The 21,431-nt window shown below is 38.6% G+C and overlaps 1 protein-coding gene across 5 annotated transcripts in view; it reads left to right on the top strand.

Annotated features, from left to right (window-relative positions):
• The window catches only part of DLG2 (discs large MAGUK scaffold protein 2), a 999,439-nt gene that overhangs the window by 133,210 nt on the left and 844,798 nt on the right, over positions 1–21,431 (top strand). For all 5 annotated transcript variants that reach the window (XM_064505171.1, XM_064505176.1, XM_064505174.1 and 2 more), the window contains one exon: positions 14,374–14,472. In XM_064505171.1, the coding sequence (XP_064361241.1) occupies positions 14,374–14,472 (99 nt within the window). The remainder of the gene's footprint in view (positions 1–14,373; positions 14,473–21,431) is intronic.

Below are 21,431 nucleotides of genomic sequence, written 5' to 3'. Positions count from 1 at the left end.
AGCCACACTTTTAATTAAGCAATGGATCTCCATTGTGATAAGCTTTATGGTCAGTCTACTGAGTAAATTCCACTTCTGTGTACGAAGGTCAAAAATAAGAGAGTGGTAGATCTAGCAGTAGAAGATAGCATGAAAATATCACTTACAAAAGGCTCTTGCAATTTGAACACATTATTCCTTTTTTTCTAAAACACATTATATTTTAACAAGGGCTGTTGTCATAGCAGAGTAATCATCTGCTGAAAAAATCACATATTTAAAAGTATTAGAATGTCCCAACAGGCTTCTAACACAAGCTAGCAGTTCCTCCAACTTATATGTGATTTAATTCATTGTTTCTAATAAGATCCTGAGAAGTTATATTTTAACCACCTGCAAAAACAAATGCATCAACTCTTAAAAATATGCCCTGTACAACTGTAAGAGTTCTATAAAATTGATATTCAGGGACGAACCTACTCCAGCTAAGTTTCACTCTAAAAATATTTCAGACCAATTTGTCTCACTTATAGATTTATTAACTCTGATCATCTACCAATCTGAGCAGCTAGGCAAGCGAATTCACTGCCCTCCATGTGCAAAGGACATGGGTCTCCATAGAGAGGTTTAAGAGCCCATTACGTGCTTTAGTCTACCAATGCTTCTTTGTTAAAATGCTTCTTAAATAGTTCCCAAGAATAAAGATATCACCCCAAGACTTCTGGATCATATAAAGATCACCCTGGGAGTGATTTCTTGGATAGGTGCATACATCTCTGCTCAGTAAGAGAAATATATATGGAAGGGAAAATATCTTTCCTGCTTTGTTTATTTTTTCACAAACTAGGACAGGTACTTGCAGGTTTTAACAAATAGCAACAACGATCCCAAAGGCAACAACCTGGGAAATTAAGGAAAACTGTCAACCTGAGAATCTCATTTCTCTCAACACTTTATAGCTATAACACAGTTACAAATGACATACTGCGAACCACAGGATTTTATGCATCTTCAGCTTGTATATTTTATACATTTGCCACTGTGTTACCTATCGCTTGTATCACGTTAGTCTGTTAACAGGTTATAGTGAAATTCACCCCTGTTTAGAGGACAGAGATGAGACCGACTACTGCTTCTTTTCCATTTTAAGATTTAGGTGGATCATGAATAAAGCATTCGACTAGTCCTCCATGTTCTGTTAAGGGGTGGATTTCACTCTTCACCATTCTCCTTCTTGCTGAGAAGAGATTTTACAAACAAGTTTCTTTCTCCTGTGTAGCCTCAATCCATTTATCCATCCAAACAGCCTTCTGTGGAGATCACTTTCTGGGCTTATCTCTCTAACCATCGAAAACACATTCATCCTACTTTTAAGGCCTATCATGGTATGTCTCTACATGTCTTCTCTTGTACTTCTCAAGCTATTGATCTCCGCCTCTGCTTCATCAGCTCTTCATTATATTTTCAGTGAGGAACATTCCTGGTATTGCCATCTCCAGTGCATAGGAGCTCTTCATAAAGACTATCTTATTTCATCTTTAAAATTCTCCTCTGCCCCAAAAGAAAGGAGGTTGCAACCATGGCAGCCATGGTCATTCCTTATATGACTGTTCTCCTGCTACTGAACAATATTGTCCCATGGTTTGCTCATGTTTACCTAGCTTCTATTGCCTTGTACTGAAACTGTAATTTTGGTGGAGCAGAGCCTCTATGTGCTAGTACAAAGGAGACCTAATCTGTAGCGGGGTCTCTGCAACCTCATCTTGGTATAAACAAGAGTTACTGCTTATTCCCCCAAAACTGTTTTACAGATGAGCTCTGAAACTCAAGTTTTTATTTTTTTAAACATGAGATATTTTAAGAATGTCAGGTTAGCTGAAACTCACGCTTTCATCAGCCTGCATAGACCTACACAATGCTGATGGGGGAAAAATGCTGAACCCACTAATGACTCTCTGTGCATGTGAATGATTTCAGCATGCCAACCTCTGCTTGGCTTATAAAATATGCTTCTTTCTGCTTTTCTATCAGGATGTCAGCCTTGTTAGTATACAATTATAACCCTGTTGGTGTTGTTCAGTGCATTGTCGCAGCTACATTAAGTTTCTTTGCTGAAAGGACAAACCAAAATGACCAAGGTTTCCAAGGTTCTCCAGTGCTGGGGAACCTACCTGATTTTCTGAAATGCTGTGCCCTGCTACTGCGGATTTTTTTATAGCCCAGCCCTTTCATGCAGTGCAGGTGTCTGCCTTAAAGGCTTTCTGAGAAGAGACAAACAGCTGTGCACCAAGGTGAAAAAGGAATTAATTCAGGAGTAAAAGAGGTAGTGGATCTGAAATGCACTGTCTTAGAAAAAGGCTGTTGAGACTGATAGTCTGGTGGAAACAGTAATGATAATTACTAGGCTATTATTGTTTAAATGAAGTACTAAAATAAGAACTAGAGTAAAAGTTTGATCTGTGTGTTTTGGTATTTGTTAAATACAATTAGAAAGACTGAAGGGCACATCACTGAAAGTGAAATTCTCTCGAATTGCTATTAGGAAATTCTTAAACCTCATCCCCCCCAAATGGAAATTTTTTAAATATTCCCCTTTCAAAATGGAAAGTTTCTTTGAACAGGGAATCTAGAGTTTTTTCATTTTAATATTGATGACAACAGAGTGATTTTTTTAATGGTCAGAACAAAACCAACAAATTTCAATTGTCTTGAACAAAATATTTCAGAATTTTCAGTCTGCCAATTAACAATGTTTTATTTTCTAGGAGAGCAAAATAATTTCTTGTTCATAACTTTACCTCTTCCTAAGGAGTAGGAAGATTCTTGAAAGACATATGCCTCTACTTATGTAATCACTATTCTTTTTTTGAGATATGCTGTACTTTTTTGACATTAAATGCTCCCAGGGTACCCAAATGTATCTTTGCTAGGTCAGCAGCAAACCTATAAGTAGTGCTTTCAGTATTCAAGATGCTGAGTACATGGTTGCCTGACATAGTTCATCTTCTGCACTTATGGGTGTATTTTTTAATGCTGTTTCTTAATTCAGATCACTTTATTTCTTGTTTGGCTTCCTTGGTTTTGTTTCTTGCCCAGAAAATATGACTTGCACACACATAACTTTACCCTTACAGTGGACAATTCTGTTTTGAGAATTAGAATTGTCATATATTGCCCCTCACTTGCAATTTGTGGAGATCTTTTTAGTACCCTGGACAAGGCCCCCCCCCCCAAATCTGTGTTTTTTTCACTGTTCTGTGGAAAGCCAGCAGAGAGTGGGGAGAACTGGTCTGACATCTTGCCCATCCTGAGTAGTGGGGGAAATGCTGCAGCTATCTACAGAAATTGTAGGGAACTTCAAAGAACAAGAGACCTTGTGCCCAGCTTAACCATGTTTTTTTGCAGCCCAGGCAAAAGATGGCAAAGGCTTGAATTGTCCTTGTGAATTGCGACCAGGTTGTTGGCCACAAATACATGGAAGAAGATTCCTGGTTAACCATAGCTGAGAAGACATGTGCGGTTGTGTTTCCAAATTGTGGAATGACACCACTAACTGCAGATATTTTCTTAATAGTAGAAACTGCATTTTTGCTAATAATCTTGTAAATAGTCTTCCAATGAATAGTATTACAATTCATCATGGCTTGTAGGAGAACCTGTCACGAACCTGATTGTACTATTACTTCACGAAAAAATAGCAATAAGATCATCTTGCTTTAACTTCAGCTTTGGTTATAAACTAGTGAAATACAAAACTGACCTGGTTGTAATAATGTAATAGGATGTAAACAATAGGCAGAGCTGTATGTTGTTGACATCAACAGATGTCAATGTTTTTATGAAACTTCTGAATACAACCAGAACTGCCATTTCTAGGCCCCTGCTAATGAGAAGTGAGGTCGCAGAGGTGCAGTTTCTCACTATAATCAGTCTGTTCCTCCAGAAAGGCCTCAAACCATTTCCCTGCTGAACTCTGCTCTTTCCTTCCCTCAAGGAAAGGGTTTTTTCTTTTCTTTTTCTTTTTTTTCATTCAGTTTAACAAGTACATACAGGTGACTGGGGATGTTTCAAGCAAATATTCAGCAACACTGAAAATATTTTCAAATAAACTTTTCATCCAGCATTCCTCCAAGGCTGTATGTACACCTCCACCTTAGGCAACTCGATGGTAGACTCATCACAGCAAAATGGAGAAGAGAGGCCTCTAACTTGCCTAGATGCATTTGAAATGCATAAAGTAGCAGGCAGCTTTAGTGTAAGGTGTTGTAAGTTCAGAGAACTATATTAATGAGACTGCATTTATTGCCTCATCCAGGCTCCCATTCTGATAGTATCATCTGAACCTTGGTGTCAGTGTGCTGTGAGAGGGGCGCTGTTTCTCGAATAAAGGGAGATCAGCTTTAGCTGGCAGCCGTGGTAGATTCCTGCTCCCTATAGGAACCAAAGAGGGACATGCATGAACAGTATGGTATACATACGGTGGTATGCATGGCAGGAGCCTTGCATAGACTGTGAGACCTCTTCCCCACCACCTGTCCCTTGGCATTGCCTGGTATGTCTGCTCCTTTTCCCGTAATGCAGTTGCTAGTGATGTTTATTTAGAGCAGTTACAGCTGCCCTTTACACTCCTATGCTTTTACGGCCCCAAGCTCACAGAAGCTGAAATCCCTGTATGGTCCATAATTTTGTAATAACCCTGATCAGTGGCTAGTGCTAAAGACAGTTTGAGTCCTCCTGTGCAATCACAGGTTTATGCCATCTCTCCATTGAGCAGTGAAAGACTCTTACCCAACCTTTAGCTCATTACAGCTGCCACAAAGGAATTGTCTGGCAACTCTAAGGAACCCCAGCCTTCTGGAAAGTATTTAGGGAATGTTTGTTTTCCCTTTCACTTTACATCGTCATCTGTTTATCAACATTTAGGGAGAATGATGACATATTCTGCAGTTTAATAACCTGAGTCATTCTACTTAACTTACCTTTTGAGTCCCTTTCCTTATATATATATGAATGCAAAGCAATTTGCAATGCTCTGTAGGAGGGATGCTGAATGAAGAGAAATGGCACTGTATTTTGCCAAAGGTTTTGTTTAGCTGAAGTATTTTTGCATGTCAGCATAAGTATATATGATTGCATAGCTCAAGAGCCATGACTTGGCAAAGCAGCCTGCCACTTACATCCCCTCCCTATGGCTCTGGCCCGAACAAATATTCTTTTATACTAAGGTTTAGGATGCTTCAAGCAAAACTACCTTGAGAAGTAAAAGTCATTACAATATTCTCCAGGGTTTTGATTTTTTTTTTCTTGCCTTTAATACTGGCTTTATATCCTTCCATTAGTGTAAAATTCCTTTGGTCTTCCTAAGTATCGCTTTATGGCACATCAGTCCTCTTCTAAAAATTGGACTGGTTTTATTTCTGCTATTGAGTAGACTGACTTAAATTCACCATTTCTGACAAAAGCAGGCACAAAATGAGTTTCAGTTAATCTCATGTGAAATGGGGGTATTTTCCTCTGTAATTTCTGTGGAGGTGTTTCTAAATAGGAAGAGACTGTATGGGCCAGTGGTGGAGACAGGAGACCTGGATTTTCTTCTTGGATTTGACATGGACCTGCAGTGCATCTTGAGATAAATCAGAATTCAATCACGTCATTTGAGTGATATTTTTATTTATATATATTTCCTACAAAGGTATCACACAGTACCTAGCACTGTGGGATGTTCCTCCTATTTTGGATTATTATAACTATTTTTAATATATGTGTATATATATAAAATATACATATATATATGTTTGCTTTAACATAATGTATATACTTTTTTAATGAGGAATAGTATGATCTAATACAAAACTCCCACTAACAAAAAGAAAGAAATGGCCTTCTTTGCAAAATATTGTGCTGGATCCTGTATGTGGTAACACACATGTGCACACTGTTGCTCTTCCTGAGTACTAGGAGAGAGACAGTCCTCTAAAAGCAGTTGTCACAGCTCTCCTGACTGCAGTAGAGGCTATTATAGTTAACACTAATTGAAGTGCTGCCCCCAAAGGCCAAGGCAGTCCACAGGAGTAGCCGTGGGATTTGACACAAGAGCTATTGCACTTGTTCTTTTCCATCAAAACTCTAACCTTACACTCTTAAATGTCCTATTATCTCTAATCTGAGGTCACTCCATGCCAGCTGTATGGAACAATGGTTGCCAAGCAGTTTCTCATCTAGCACCATAATATAATTGTTATTAATTAGTACAGTCTCTCTCATCATGGTTGTTGCAGACAACCAGCTAGAAATGCAACATCAGTGGTTAGGTAATTGCAATTTAATTGAAATGGGTCCATTTGTGGGGGTGCAGAGCTAGGAAAGGTCAGTGAGCAGCAGCAGGCTTTGGTATGCTGGAGAGGAGGAGGAGTTTGGTTGTATGATTTGAAAGAATATTTGACCCAAATCCTTGGAACTCCCAAGACTTTAGGAATCAGTTCCTGGTTAAAAATGAAGCCTAGCTCACTACTCATGACACAAGTGTGTATGAGAGCACTGCAGTGATTTACTTACATGGCTTGCATTTCTGCAGCTGGCTTTTCTGTCACTGTTACCTAAAATCCAGCTATAGCTATGCACCTTTCCAAAAAGTCTAGCGCTCATTTAATGTGCTACTGGTTTTCAGCAGAAAATGCACCGGTTGGAGTGAGAGGGGGAGATTCACTATTTAGATCTCCCATTAATATCCTGAGTCCTGAGTAATATCCTAAGGAGGACCAGCAAAGTAACAGGATCACTGCCTGAGCAGAATGGCTATACATATTCTGGAGACTTAAGGCAAATCCAGCACTGAGCCCTGGAATTGGTAGTGAAATTCTCACGCTGTGCTGTGAACATTTTTGCAGGGAAAGGACGGTATACATGTTTCCTGAAGGACTAAAAAAGAAAAGAATAATTAAAAAATATTGAGCTATTATAGCAACAAAAGCAGTTGAGGTTTTTTGGTTATTTAAAAAAAACAGCACTGATGCAATAAAAAATGACATGAGAATAAATGTATCAAGTTGTTATGGCAACTGAAATATGTAGGTTGGAATTTATGTATCCAGAACTTTATTTCTATGTAAGTAAAATAAACATTATCATTGCTAATTAAAATATGCAAATATTATTTAATTTAAAATCATTAGTCATGTTTTCTCTCATCATTAATGACTTACTTTCTGTTTTCTGTTTCCTAGTATTTGCATTTTCTTCCAGCTGTGGTCTGCTTATATTTTCAGGGCAAGACTGTGATTTCACTAATATGGGCTTAAATGTGGAGAGACTCCACTGAAGCTAATGAATAAATGTATGCAGATGGGCACAACTGGAATCAAACCATATGCTTTAACATGTTGTTCTTTTTGCAGCTGACCTTTCAGCTCAGAGGGGCTTTTGGCAGATTGCTCCATGCTTGAAGGGACCTCCCAGTTCCCTATCTTTTCCCCCAAGCTTGACCCAGTGCACATGGAGTTCATTCCAGAGCCCATTTCTGCATGCAGCCTGCCCTCTACAGCTGTAAATTTAGTTTCCAAGATGTTGTAAGATAGCCAATTCTAAACGAGCATTCATTAATTATGTTCAGCCTTTTAATTTTCCTAGTCCTTTTCCTCCAGCCTCTAGGAGATTTCAGTAATGGGTTCTGTTTTATTTGAAAGAAATAGGTCTTTAATAACCCAAATTAGTCTTCATGTTTCATCTCATTTTTTATGCCCAGCAAAGTGCAGACGGATGCCTGAAAGGTAAGGAATCAGAAGACTGAGACTCCGGAACTGACCGAATTCTAGTGAGCTGAGGGAAATATATTTATTTGTTTAAAGTTTTCAACTCATTCATCGTCATGTTAGAAGGAACCTGAGTTTTCCTTACAAAGCCTGCTAATGCTATTGCTGAGAATGTTTTGGAAAACAGTCTATCGAACCAGCCATATGTAAGTTAATTGACTCAATTTTTTGTGTGGATTGCTACCTGGCATGGAGCTAGGGCACGAGAGGATCTTTGCCTCAAAAACGTAACTGGCCTGTCCAATTTCATGCTTTGAATCTCATTCTTATGCATCACTCTTCCTTCATCCTTGCAGCAGGGCTCATCTTAGCAATGCTGTTTGCCCAGTTTTCCTTTCTGCCACATGCAGCAGGGCAGCAGATCCTTTAATCTTCCAACCATCTCTATTTGATGTGCCAGATCCCAGCTAGGGAGGGACTGTACCTGAGCAATTGCCCTTGTAAGGCTTGTGTCTGCAAGGACTTTCAGAGCTGTACAATGTCATAGTCTCTCCCCTTGCATGAACCACCGCACTTGACATCCTCCACCAGTGTGTGAGCTGAGTGATACTCTGCCGCCTGGAAAAGGAGAAACATGGGTGGCTTGTTTTTGCAGTCCAGCTGCAAATACAGTTCTGCAAGACTGACACTGGCGATGGAGCCCAGATCTGCAAAACGAAGCTTCTGGGTGTGTCTCCTGATCACAAGGCTTGAGTCTGTGGAGCCAACAGACCGTAGCCAGCTGCATCTGAATTGTCTGTGGTGGGAGGAGAAAAGCTCCTAGTGAGCTAGTGACTTTTCCCTGCCTGAATTTCCTGCTTGGAAAGTCAATTATCTTGCTTGAGTCAGAGTGCAACTGAATATTTATGCGACACGGACAATCAGGGAGATGGGGCTTGAGTGTAAGCATGGTGTTAGCCTACCCAAAGGGACTGCCATCCATCTTTTAGACTGCTGGACAAATCTGAATTGGGGACCAGCAAATGAAAACTTTACTAGTGACATTCTGATATCTGGAAACACTCCAAGAGTAAGACTGGCTTTCAGGAGGGTGGGGGCAGTAGTAAATCAGATCCTGCCTTTTCTGAAACTTAAGCCTGCAGCCACACAATTGTTCTTGAACTCTAACACAAAGTCTGTCCTATCATATTCCAAAAGGCTGAGTCCCTATTAGCTAAAGTGCAATCATAAAAATCCCAGGGTAAAATAAATATTATTGTGATATTTATGTTTACTTGTAAATAGAAGAAGTTTTATAAAAATTCAAACACTTTTGGTGAGATTTGTAGTGTAGAATTCATGCCCACATGCATATTTTCCTTTTCTCAATTCACATTTATTGGTCATCTCAGTTCAGTTTATTGGTCATTTATTGGGGACTGCAGCAAAACTCTTAACAGGGTTAGCTTTGAGACCTTGTAGCAATCTGTAATATTACCCTGACTTAGGATAGTTGTAAGGACTGAACTAATGCAATGTGAATTGGAGCAAAACTTTACATCTTCAAACAATGAACCAGACACCCTAGCATGGAAATAGAAACAAAATCCTTTTTGATTATTAAATCACTAGACTGAGGATAAAGAACCATGTCAAGGGGTTTCAGAAACACTTAATTAGGCATCTTTTTTAAAGGATTTTGTGGGCAAGAAGCCCACAATATTAAGCCCTGTTATATTATTTCTGGAATGAAATTTTGGCCCAGCTGAAGCAAATCTCTGCCTGATTTCAGCAGGATCATATTTCTGATTTTAGTTTCTAGCATGGGCTGGTCTGGGGTTGTGTGAGTTTTCAGTCATCTGTGATATGGGTAAAAGTTAATTCCTGCCAAAAAATTGCTGAATGAGATTTCTTCCTGTAATAATGACAATAAGAGACCTAGAAATAGGAATAGCAGTCTATGGAAAAAGGAAAGCACACTTTATAGTATCTAGGATTTTTTCTCTACACGGTGTTGTAGGAAAAACACTTCAAGTCCCCAAAGACACTTTGTTTCCCACAAATTGTCCAAGAACTGCAACTTTTGGGGAGGGTTCAAGTTTGCCAGCAGCAAGAAACCCACACTGAGATGCTCACAATACTTTTATGAGAGCTTGTCGACTCCGCCTAGGTACAATGAAAATGTGCCATCTTCGATGGACAGATCATGGACACAGAAGGCGCTCTTACTGTTGCTGGCATGTTGCAAAAGATGAACTTGACTTGCATCCAGTTTTAGTTCACACATGGCTTGAGTGAATCACTAGTGGAGTTGGCTGTAACCTGGTGTAGAAGTGTGCTGTGTTGTTTGCTTGTATCAATATCACACTGTGCATCTCAGTTCATCTCAGGTTGCTTCCCTACTCTAGTATAGCTGCTAAATGAATTAATTTACATCAATGTACTGTGAAATGGATAATTCCAGCATATGTTACGTTGTATTTTACTTTCCCCCTGTAGCTTTTAAAATGTTCTAATGATTTGTAAAATGCCTACTTTCTAAAAAGTTAATTAAATAAAAGCAGTATCTCTCAGCACTATATATTCCTGCGAGCATTTGATTACCAGGATGATAGATTTCTTGACAGATATTGACATCCACAAGTTAACAGATCTCTGGGTTTTTTTATATCTTTCCTAAAGTAAATTGTTTGGGGCAAACTGGCATTTATCTACAGCTCCTCGTGGGGCTGGAGCAGAGCACCTTTCTTGACACAAAGGACCAAAAGAGGTCTCAGATCATTTTGTGGTTTGAACTCCTCTCTAAAAGCACACAGGAGAGCACTCCCTATGCTGTCTGCTATAGGACCCTAAGGCAGTTGCAGGTTTATTTAGACTAGCGGGCTGTAGCTCCCCCACACTCCCACCAGTGCTCTTGGTCACTTTGCAAAGCTGATCAGCCTTTTCAGCCATAAAGTGGTATATATGCCCTAGGAAATATCCCATACAGGCGTGTGTGTAAATAAACTCAAGGTCCTAGCAGGAACATCCAAGAGCATGGAGGAGCGGAATAGAGTTTGCATGTGTGTTTCTTCTGTTTTTTATTAATCAAAGTGTTTCCAAAATTGGGCCTCATTCCTAGAGGTAAACATGTGGTAACTGTTCTGAATAGTTACAAGTACCTCATATTGTTATATTAGGTATAAATTCTGGAGCCATATAAATAGACTGGAGAAATCATCCCCTGTTACAGAGTTTGGCTCCTACAGGAAGGCCTCCTAAAGGAAGTCTTGGAAACCTCATATGCCATAATTGCCTGCGAGGGCAGATGCTCCTTCTGGCTGGTTCCTGGCTGAAACATGAACTAGAACAGGCTGCCTGCTGAAAGTGGAACCAGTGACAAGTCTTTCATAATTCATAGCTGTGTACTTTGGCAAAAAAATATCAGCAAGAATTTTGTTGACAGTCGACTGTGACAATTGTGCATGTCCTAATAAGCTACAGGAAAGATGTGTTATAAGCATAGAAAAGCAGTAACTGAGCACTGTTAAAATTAGATAAAGTTAACAAGGTAGCTAATGTGATTACTATTTTATTAATAAACATTTAAATTATGCTGTAAGTTTGCACAATGAAAGAGACATTGCCCTGAAGAGATTAGAGTCTAAATAGTCGATGTTAATTATAATCTAAATAGATTAGCATTAATTATACATAAAATTGGAAGATTGCTTTTGGTATGATCTGTGATTCTCATCGTTGCTAGCCATGTGAGCAAAGTTACCAAATGATGTTTTAATCTGCTTTTGCAACATTTGCTTGTAAAATCTCATCTCTTTTTGCTGACCAACTGGAGGGGAATAAGATAATATTTTCTTTTGCAAAGATGAAGACAGAGTTGTTCCAAATACCAGCCTTCTAGATACAGACAACAGATAACAAGTTTAGACTTTTATTAGTATTTCTAATTCAAAATTAAAGTCATTATTCCTAGATCCTCCTATAACTAGGTACGAGCATGGTGCATGAGTCATGCTCCTCTGTATTTGTGCTGTGTCACTCTGGGGGTACCAGTCCTGCTTCTCATGGTGACCTACAGGGTTCAGGAATATTGAGGTGCTGCTAAACCTTTTTTTCTTTTCTTTTCTTTTCTTTTCTTTTCTTTTCTTTTCTTTTCTTTTCTTTTCTTTTCTTTTCTTTTCTTTTCTTTTCTTTTTTCTTTTTTTTTTTTTTTTTTGCATAAGCAGGCAACTTTTGGATATATTGTGTACAAATAATTTTAGACAGCATAGGCTTTTGGTTAGAGTGGATCTTAGCTAAGTCAAGAGTAAGGCGAAAAGACTCAGACCCCAAGAGTGCTATGTTTTAACAAACTTATCGCAAGACACAGCAAGTATCCTTTTTGCCTCCTGCATTGTGCTGTCTAGTTTATTTCAAAACACAAAGCTAAATGACTTTTGGTTTTCAGATGAATTGCTAATGTGTACTTTGTTCAAGTTTGGGAGCCATATATTATTTTGCTAATGCATATTGAACCTTAATACACTGGAACAGAGAGATGTTCCAGATTTATTATTATTGCTCTTACTTGAGCTGTTTGTATCCTCCTAATGTCCTTGGTTTACTGCTCTTCACAATTAATCTGTGACCCATATCCCTAAGGAAAACAATTGAAATATTTCATACCATTTCATGAAACATTGTTTTATATTCTTTCAAAATACTGGAATCAACTAATGGTGACAAATTTGAGAAAAAATGGTAAAATATAAACAAACCGAAGTCGTACCTTGTCCAATTTTGCAGCTGCACTCCTTTGATAAATGCTGCTATGTAGTCTGTAGTTTCTGCTGAAAATTGTCAAGTGCCCCTTCAAGGAACTGCAGAAGCTAAGCTCATTTTCGGATCAGGCAGTGTGGTCTGGACGATTAGAACAAATAGCTGTTATATTGATTTGCATAGCTTATATTGTTGCCTGTAAACAATAATGATGGAAAATACCTACATCGGGTATTCAAAGAAAGCAAAGATGAAATGAAAATTTTTATGCATGCTCCTTCCCTCCTTGTAAAAGCCATTTTCCCCTTTAGAAAGGGCACACTTAAGGAGCTGCTGGGATTTTTTTGTGTGCTCTAAGGCAAAATACAATGTTCAGCACTATGAGATCTGGGTTCAGTTCCTTGCTCTCCTGTAAGAGTTTGAGCAGATTGCTTTGTTCTCCCTTCCTCCCTTCCAGACTGCAACTGGGGGATACTGCAACACTCCTCTGTGATAAGAAACAAAAACCACAAAGCAATACATGCTTCTCTGTGACTGCGGGCATATTAGAGGAGCTAAAAATTTAGAGAGGACATGCATGGAGTCCAATGCACTCAACCCCATATAGTGCTGAGTTGTCTGGGCCTGATCCAATAGAGCATTTAAACACATTCTTAACTGGAGCACATGACTAATACTATTGGTTCCAGTGAAGTTAAGCACGTGTCTAAGTAGTTTGCTGGACTGCAGCCAGCATTCAGTCCTTTACTGGACTGAGCCCTAAATAAACAAGTTAGTATCAGAGAAGAAAACATTTGCACATGTGGATGTGATTTGGCTGTTTCTGTGGCATCGGTTTGTTGTTTTCTAAATGGTGCCGGCAAAGGCTGGTCTATTTAAAATGCCAACCATTTCTTGCCTGTTGTGTTAAAATTGACTGTGCTCCCGATGTATGGTCTGAAAAAGGATGGGCCTAGATCACTCACAGTGTCTGTGATGCTCAACGCTAATAGATACAAGACACTGTACTCTGAATTCACTCTGCTTTCCTATCTGTAATCTTGCAAAGTGTCCAGAAATTTTCTGAGGTCCAAGATAGTGGCAGTTGTCATGTTTCATTCAAAGGCTAACTCTTCAAACACATTTTTGCAGGGCAGAGCATTGTAAACAGAGATGTAATTTATAATATCTGTTGCATCAATGCAAAATATACAATAATGTCTTAGATTTCCAGAGGGAAAATTGAAAAAAAACAACTGTAGCCTTTTACTATGCCTTCTATTGAGAATAATTTTTGAAATATATTCTATTGAGAATATTTTTTTGAAAAAATACTATGTCTTTTATTCTTTTTTATGGACAATGTAAGATTTAATTCTGTGTAGACAAAGGAAAGCTAAAAAAAAGAATGCCCACCTTACAGCATTTTATTTTAAAAGATTTTCAAATATGTTCACTGCACAAGTATGAAACTTTCAGAAATACTGCACTTAAAAGAATGTCATGAATTAAAAATGAGACAACAAACCACGTAATTCAGTCAATGCCATTACCAGAACTATTCCTGCAACTACTCTAGATGAGAACCTATCAGCTGGCTTTTTTGGTAGGGCACTGATTTCCTTCCTTATGTTCTGATGTTGGGATCTGCAGAGAACCCTGGACTCCTGAAGTCAACTAGAGATTACAATAAACATCATCTTGTAGATTTAGCCTATGAAGCCTTTCACAGACTTCCATGAGAGTGGCTATAAGACTAAACCCAGAAATTTTTATATGACAAACATTGAGGTGAAAATCTTATGTATGAGTGACCTGATGCTTGTCTGAATTCAGGCTACCCTTCTGTATGTCCACGATAATCTTTACATTTAGGAATAACAGAATTATAGTGCACATACCAGCTACTTTATTGATTTTTCCCCTTTAGTCTGCAGCTTCCAATGGATCAGAAGGATCTGGACAATGTGGTGTACACAATAAGGAGAACCAGACATTTGAAAATTATGCGGTAGACATGAAGACAAAGGTATGGTCCACTATTTTATGATGGATAATAAAATTTTTATTTAACCAAGTTTTTCTGGAGGTGAATGTGTAGACAATATTAACTTGGAGCTTCTACACTCATTTTTTTTCTGCTTAATGACTGCATGTATGTTAACACATTTGAAATGAGGCTTATAGACACAATTTATTGTTGTATATTACTGGTGCTGTGGATTTCTTGCTGTCCTAGACAGGATTTACGTTTTATTCCATTTGTAGAAATGTTGTTAATATTGGTGACAGTTCTAGAGGGCTGATGACTTTTATGCTGATCACAACATGTTTTCACTTCAGAGTATTTTCGAAGTCCAAGGTGTTGCACAGTTAGTCAGTTAATTTTATTCAAGGTGTTTTCAGCCTCTCAGTGCGTGTTCTTTTTGGTGTGGAATCATTATGGAGGAATAGGAATGCCAGCAAAGGAATGATTTGTATATGGGCAGTCTAATGATACCTATTATAAATGTATGCTGAATAATACATGAAGCAATATGACTTCGTGGCTGCAGTAAAGGGGATATGTTACAGTTCTCTTTATAACAGTCTTGCTGTTTGCAATTAAGTTATATATGTTTAAGTGTTTCATTATAACATCTCCGTTATTTTCATACGTTTACAACTTGGCTGGAACAATTCTCTCAGGCTTAGATATTATTATGCAAAGTTTCAGCCTTGAAGCAATTGTGTATTTTTTCTTTTCTAAGTTAAGAAAATTATTAAGTTTTCTTTTAATGTTAGCAAGCTGGAAATATCACAAAAAGAAAATAGACATTAACTGAGTTAGCATGCTTATTTGATACCTTGTAGACTTTAACAATCTTTTTTTTAACACTTAAAACTTGCAGATTATTACCTCTTGTCCAAGAGCTTCCCATGGGCTATTTGTACATTTCTAGATTGGTTGCTCTATTCTACAGCTTTTCAGGATCTAAAGAACTAATTTTCTATCATATTTTTCTGATATTCTTGTGTCACTGTGTTCCCAGTTGATCAGAAAACTTTTGTATCATGTAGGACCCTGGCACTACTTGAGAGTTGAAGTATGATTCATTGTGGGATCAGCAGAACTGGCTCCTTTGGTCAAAATCTGCTGATTAGCAACCTGATTTTATGAGTCTTTAAATGTCCTTGATCTCCTTTGTACGGAAAGGCAGATGAAAGCATTCAACAGCTCAGGTACAGGACCGATATATTCTCTTCATAATATAAAACTGAAGTAGGTGGCCCAGTTGCAAAGGGTGGTTAGTGTATGGCAAATCCAAAGATCAAATGTGTATTGCAGGAACTCCTACTCTCATTGAAATCAGCCCCCGTATTTATGGAGGAAATAATCTTTCCAGAGCAAGGAATTATCCAAGGCTTGATATATGCACTACATACATTGTTGTCCTGTTGTAGAAACCATGAGATATGCTGGATCTCTGACCAATTTCAAAGAATAATTTCTCTACTTAGAGTCATGGTACTGTGAACTCCTGGACTCCATGTTTCTCAACAATACTACATACTAATGTTTTCATGTAGTTTGTAACTCTCCAGCAAAATGTGTGCATGAAAGTACACTCCAAAAATTTGCAGGTCCATTGCCAAACACTAAGAAATTCAGAGCTGTGAGTGGCATTTTCTTCAGTTCCCAATACCATGGGGTAGCAGATAGCAGATACTTTGTTTTAATTTCCTTGAATTTACTGTTTTGTGTGTCATTTCCTTTGAAAGAGTCATTTTGTCTGATTTCTTTTTCAAGAGACTGTGTTTGAGTGTCAGTAGCACGCTGCTCTGACAGGGACACATAGCTATTTAGGACTGGCTACATGTTTAAACATATGCACCAGAGCTTTGCAGTTGCTGATGATCAATTGGGTTTTAGATTTACTTCCCCAGGCAGAATGCTCAAGAATTAAAATGAACTCTTCATTCACCATGGATCTTGAGAGTTGAGAGCCACTTCAGGAACTATTGCCCTTAAGCACCTTGTGCTTCTACTGCTGAGCATCCTAGCCCACGTAAAGCTAGCGTAGCATATTTAACTGAAGCACTTTTGTTTCATTCTGAATAAGGGTTTTGGGGGAGGCAAGAGAAAACAGTTATGGCTTTGTATGGGAAATAATAGATACATGAAACACTAGGCAGAAGTTCTGTATTAATAAAGGCTGCACAGCTTTCAAGGGGCTAGTTTATCCAAGGCCTTTCAGAGCCATTGGATGGCTCAAGGAACATTCCTCATCCTCTGCTCTGCACTCTGTGATTGTAAATGTGTGCTTCCTGCAGCCCTACAGTCACACTCTGCTCCCAGCTCACCTCACCCTCTTCTCATAGGCCTTTCAAGGGAGTGAGGAGTGTGGGAAAGGGATGATTAGAGATGTTGTGCAGTCTTCATCCTTGGAGATTTTCAAGACAAGACTCGATAAAGCCCGGAATAACCTGATCTGACCTCGCTGCTGAGCCCGTTTTGAACAGGAGATTGGACTAGAAGCCCCCTGAGGTCCTTCCCACCCTGAATTATTCTGTCATCTGATGATAACACTGATTCCTGGAGAGGAAGGGAGGCAGCTGACCTAGTGTCCTGAGTACCTTCTGAGGCAAAAGGCTTTACACACCGCTATATACAGTAGCCAACCACACACAGTTGTTCTCCAAAGTGCATATTTTCCATCAGAAAACAGACATCATTTTTAATTCCTCTCTGAGCGCTGGGGCAGCAGGTGCTTTTCTAAGCTGGTGTAAGCTCCCATGTACTGAATAAAAAGGTTGTATGCTGGGCATCTGCATGGGGCAGGAAGAGAAGGAATCCTGTCCACAGTTGTGGAGCAGAAAACAAACTTCTTTTACAGCTGTTGAGCCTGAGTCAAGTGCTGAGTCTTTGTACTGAAGGAGAGGAGCTGCCTGCTCAGTGTTCACTTCTCCTATGCCCATTTTACTATCTACCTGCAGGCCTCAGAACAGTAAGGTCCGGTTGAACTCAGACCTATGATACCCTATGGAAAAAAAAATAATCTTTTTCTTTTCATGGATAAAGCTACTAGCTGGAGAAATTGGTCAGGGCTCCAGGCCAGCATCGATTGTATTAAACAGCAATGAACTTTGTTTTGTATGGAAGAAGGGAGTTGTTGCTTTAGCGTCTGCCTGAGACTCTCATGAACCTTAGACTGGTTGCAGAGCTACTGCTGTTAGGGCTGCTGCAGTCAGAAGGGGCAGAATACCTAATCTGCTGATCTTTAAATTAACACCAGCACTCATGGGCCACTGGTTCCATCTGGGAACTGCATTAAAATTCTCAGCAACTAAAATATGCAGAACTTGACACCTTCTGGAATTTGTATTAACTTCTCTTTGTGGCTGAAGCAGGATTTATTCTGACATTTCATTTGTAGCATAGTTCCTGACTCCATATCTTATTAAGTCTTAGACTTTCAATATATAAACCACAAGGATGTGCTAAATTAGTAGTTTCTCATTTTTTTGTATAGCACAAAACAATCCTAATAGAGAGCCTGTCTCATGAGTTTCTCCCTTCTAGCATATAATTACTCAGATAACTTTTTTTCCCAATGGTGACCTACTGACTAACCAGTTGTGGTTCACGGTAACCTAGTTGGAATTGGGTTTGAGTGGTATAAATGAGCTCTGACCATATGAGACATAACTTCATAACTACATCAATTGCCCCCTCGGGAGAGAAGTAATCAGGAAAGTATTTGATATATTTGTAGTTTGTTTGGGTGCAATACAGGACCTGAAAACAAGGAGGAGAATCTAACCTCATGTGGATGACTGGCAATTTGATACCATCAACAAGTACTCCACAGTACACAAATTAGGATCCATTAGGAGAAAATAAATCTTTCTCCACATTTGTAAGAGGATGTGTTTGTTTATGTGTTCTCTGTGTATGTGCTTAGAGCTCTAAATAGTCACTGGGTAAATTTGCAAAACACTGACATTACTAAGGCTGTGTTAACAGTCTGATAGATGTCTCCTTTCTTAAGTGTCTATTATATAGTGTCTATAGTATTCTTTTTTTTTCTTAATTTCTATTTTGCGAATTAGAGATAATAACAAAGTTAGTTTTGCTTTTGTAAACAATCAATTTCTCTTTACAGTTTTTTGCTGTACAATAATTGGTTTCCAAAAGAATTCTAAGAAATTTTTAAAAAGCTATTTCATGAAAGATTTAAAAAATCATGAAATCGTTCTTGGTTTTTTTTAGATTTTACAGAAGCTCACTTTTACAAAATATTCATTTCAGCTGGATATTACAAGCTCTGGTTCTAAATATAGCTACCTAATTAAATCCTATACTTTGGTTATAGAAGTGGAAGAAGTACCTGGATACAGTACGTTAAGGATTTTAAGGCCAGAAAGGAGGATTAAATTGTCCGGTCTACACTCTTGTATTATACAGACCATCACATTTCAGTCACTTGCTGATTGTGTGTTTTGTGTGATTTAAAAATAGATACCTTAGTAGGATTAGAGTAGAAGGAAGCAGTCACCTAGCTAAGTGGTTCTCACATGGTGATCTGCAGAACCACTGGTATCACAGTGGGAAGTAGTTGTTATTCTTCCTGTATTAAGGCTTCCCGAGAGCCAGAGCTCATCCCAGAGGATATTTTTGACCATCTAAATCAACTACACAAGCAACTATAAATCATCTCTTTTCACCCCAGATGGCTGCTTCTTAATTTGTTTGGTTTTTGGGTCAAGTCTTTGTAGAGTATATTTCAATCATGATCATATTTACAGATAACATCAAGGTTGGAAGAGCAGACAAAAAATACAAATAAGCATCAAAACGACCTGCAGAAATTAGAGAAGAAGGGGATATTGCTAATGAAGGGGAAAGCAGCTCCAAAAATTCAAAAATCTTATATTTGTGGAGATAGAGTAAATGGAAAAACTGTCCAGTTGGAGGAAGAAAATGGGCCAGTTGAACCTTTTGTGTTAAAGCATAAAGTTTTCATTGTCTCTTTAAAGTTGCTCTCTAATACCCCTTTTATAGCTGATGTAATGAAAAATGCAGTGCTGGAAGCTGTTTTGGATTAGGGATGGGTGGTTAGAGAAAATGAGGGATTGTATCCTCACCCATTGAGTCAGTCATCTACTACCATACTACCATAGTGGAGCCACTGCTTTCTCCAGTCATTGACAAATGCATATTTTAGAAACTGTAACCGGGACCCCTGACAGCCACAATGAACCTGTGGAAGGATGGAGTTGTGGTCTCTGTCCCCCAAAGCATAGATCTCCCCTGTTTTAGGCTAAAGGAGATTCTGAAGGTAAAAAGTAGGTGGCTGTATTTCTGGGGGTCTACCACTTAATGATGTGCTGAGCTTGGGTAGTACACGGGCAAATCCTGCATTTCTAAATGCCGATTGCAGCATTTTACAGTAGGAGGTGATGGCACAGGATTTAGTGCAAGATTTACACCAAAAAACTAGGCTGCAGGAGGAAACTTTGGAGTACACTTATAAATCTGGTTTTCCAAAACACAAACACAAGTCATGTTGCTCACATAAGCAACCTCAAAGAGTTCAAGCCCACTGTTTTTCATATAAACTGTAAACAGGATCATGAATTCACTGTGACCAACTCACAGGAGTAGAGTTACTTGCAAATAGAAACATTTACAGATCATGCCCTTAGAGAATTGTTTGAAAATATACCCCCATCTGCCAATTTGTAGTATGATATGAAATTTTACAACCAAGTCATTAAGTAATTACATGTATGGAAATATTTCACACCTTCCTAGATCAGCTTGAATCTACCAATCAGAAGAGAACAAAGGAAGTAACTGTTGGAGGTTTTACATTTAAGTGTTAAAATCTCTCCTGATTATAGATTTGACTGGACTCCCTTCTACCCTGTCATGCCCAGAACACATGTGTGGCTTTGGTTAGATCATCTTAATGAGTTAATTGGATCTTTAGTAGACAGTTAATTGGTAGTGACTTGACGGATGTTTGAAAAGTTCCATGATTCATATAATCTGTAGCTTAATAAAATTGTCTGACTGTTTGGCTACTGGAGTAAAAGCACAGTAGGGAGAAAACATGTAGGTTCCTCTGCAGTGTGTAAATACAAATCAAGTTTGTTTTGCACACATGAGGTTGCTCAGAGTGAGTTAAAGCTTTAGACAAAATCATAAGTGCTCTGGAGAGTTTCTCTTTAAGATGTTATATCCTCCAAGACTTTAATAGTTGGGGGAGGGTTGCTTGCTCTCTGACCACATATCTGATTCACTATGGATTTTGTAACTTTGGTAGCAGTGACCTCATTTTGGCAAAATAATGTGTGTCATTTACTGAACCTCTTGCTGCTTTAGCAATCATGAAAATATTAGGGTTATAACCCGAGTAATGTATGGAAAAGAGATGATTCTTAAATATCCTTTTATTTTCTTGAAACGGCTTATTTTATTGAAAACATATTTTAGCTCTGAGTGAGAATGAGAGATCCTCAGCAAAGCACCCAGGGGGAATTGTGCTGTCCAGTGTGTTGAAAAGGTGAATTGTAATGTATGGGTGTCTAGACGTTTCCTCTTGTTGCTGTCAACAGTCCAGTTGGCTGTATTTTTTTTTTCCAGTGAATAGGAGCATTGATTTTCCTCTCTCTTTGGCCAGAGCTTTCATTTTACATATCTTTCTCCTTCTGTGTCTCTTTTTCTCTCCCTCCCTCTTTCTCTGCTCTCTCTCTTTCTCTATCTGTAAGAGAGAGACGACTTTAAGAGCTGACAGTGAGCTTTTTAACTCAGAATGATTCACGTAAGACACCTGAAAGGCAAGCTCTGCACCAGCATCACTGCAAGAAAGGTAGGGGCTCGGGGGTTAAACAGTTTTCTTAAGAGTTTGCGAAACTGTTAGTAAAGGATACATAACATAAAATACATTAAGTCTGTGGATCTGTCAAAGAGGCAGAAAAAGTTTGGGAGAGAGCTTAAGG

The sequence above is a fragment of the Dromaius novaehollandiae genome, chromosome 1 (genome assembly GCF_036370855.1).
Source record: "Dromaius novaehollandiae isolate bDroNov1 chromosome 1, bDroNov1.hap1, whole genome shotgun sequence".
In the NCBI taxonomy this organism is placed as follows: domain Eukaryota; kingdom Metazoa; phylum Chordata; class Aves; order Casuariiformes; family Dromaiidae; genus Dromaius; species Dromaius novaehollandiae.
This window is presented reverse-complemented; position numbering and strand designations above follow the sequence as displayed.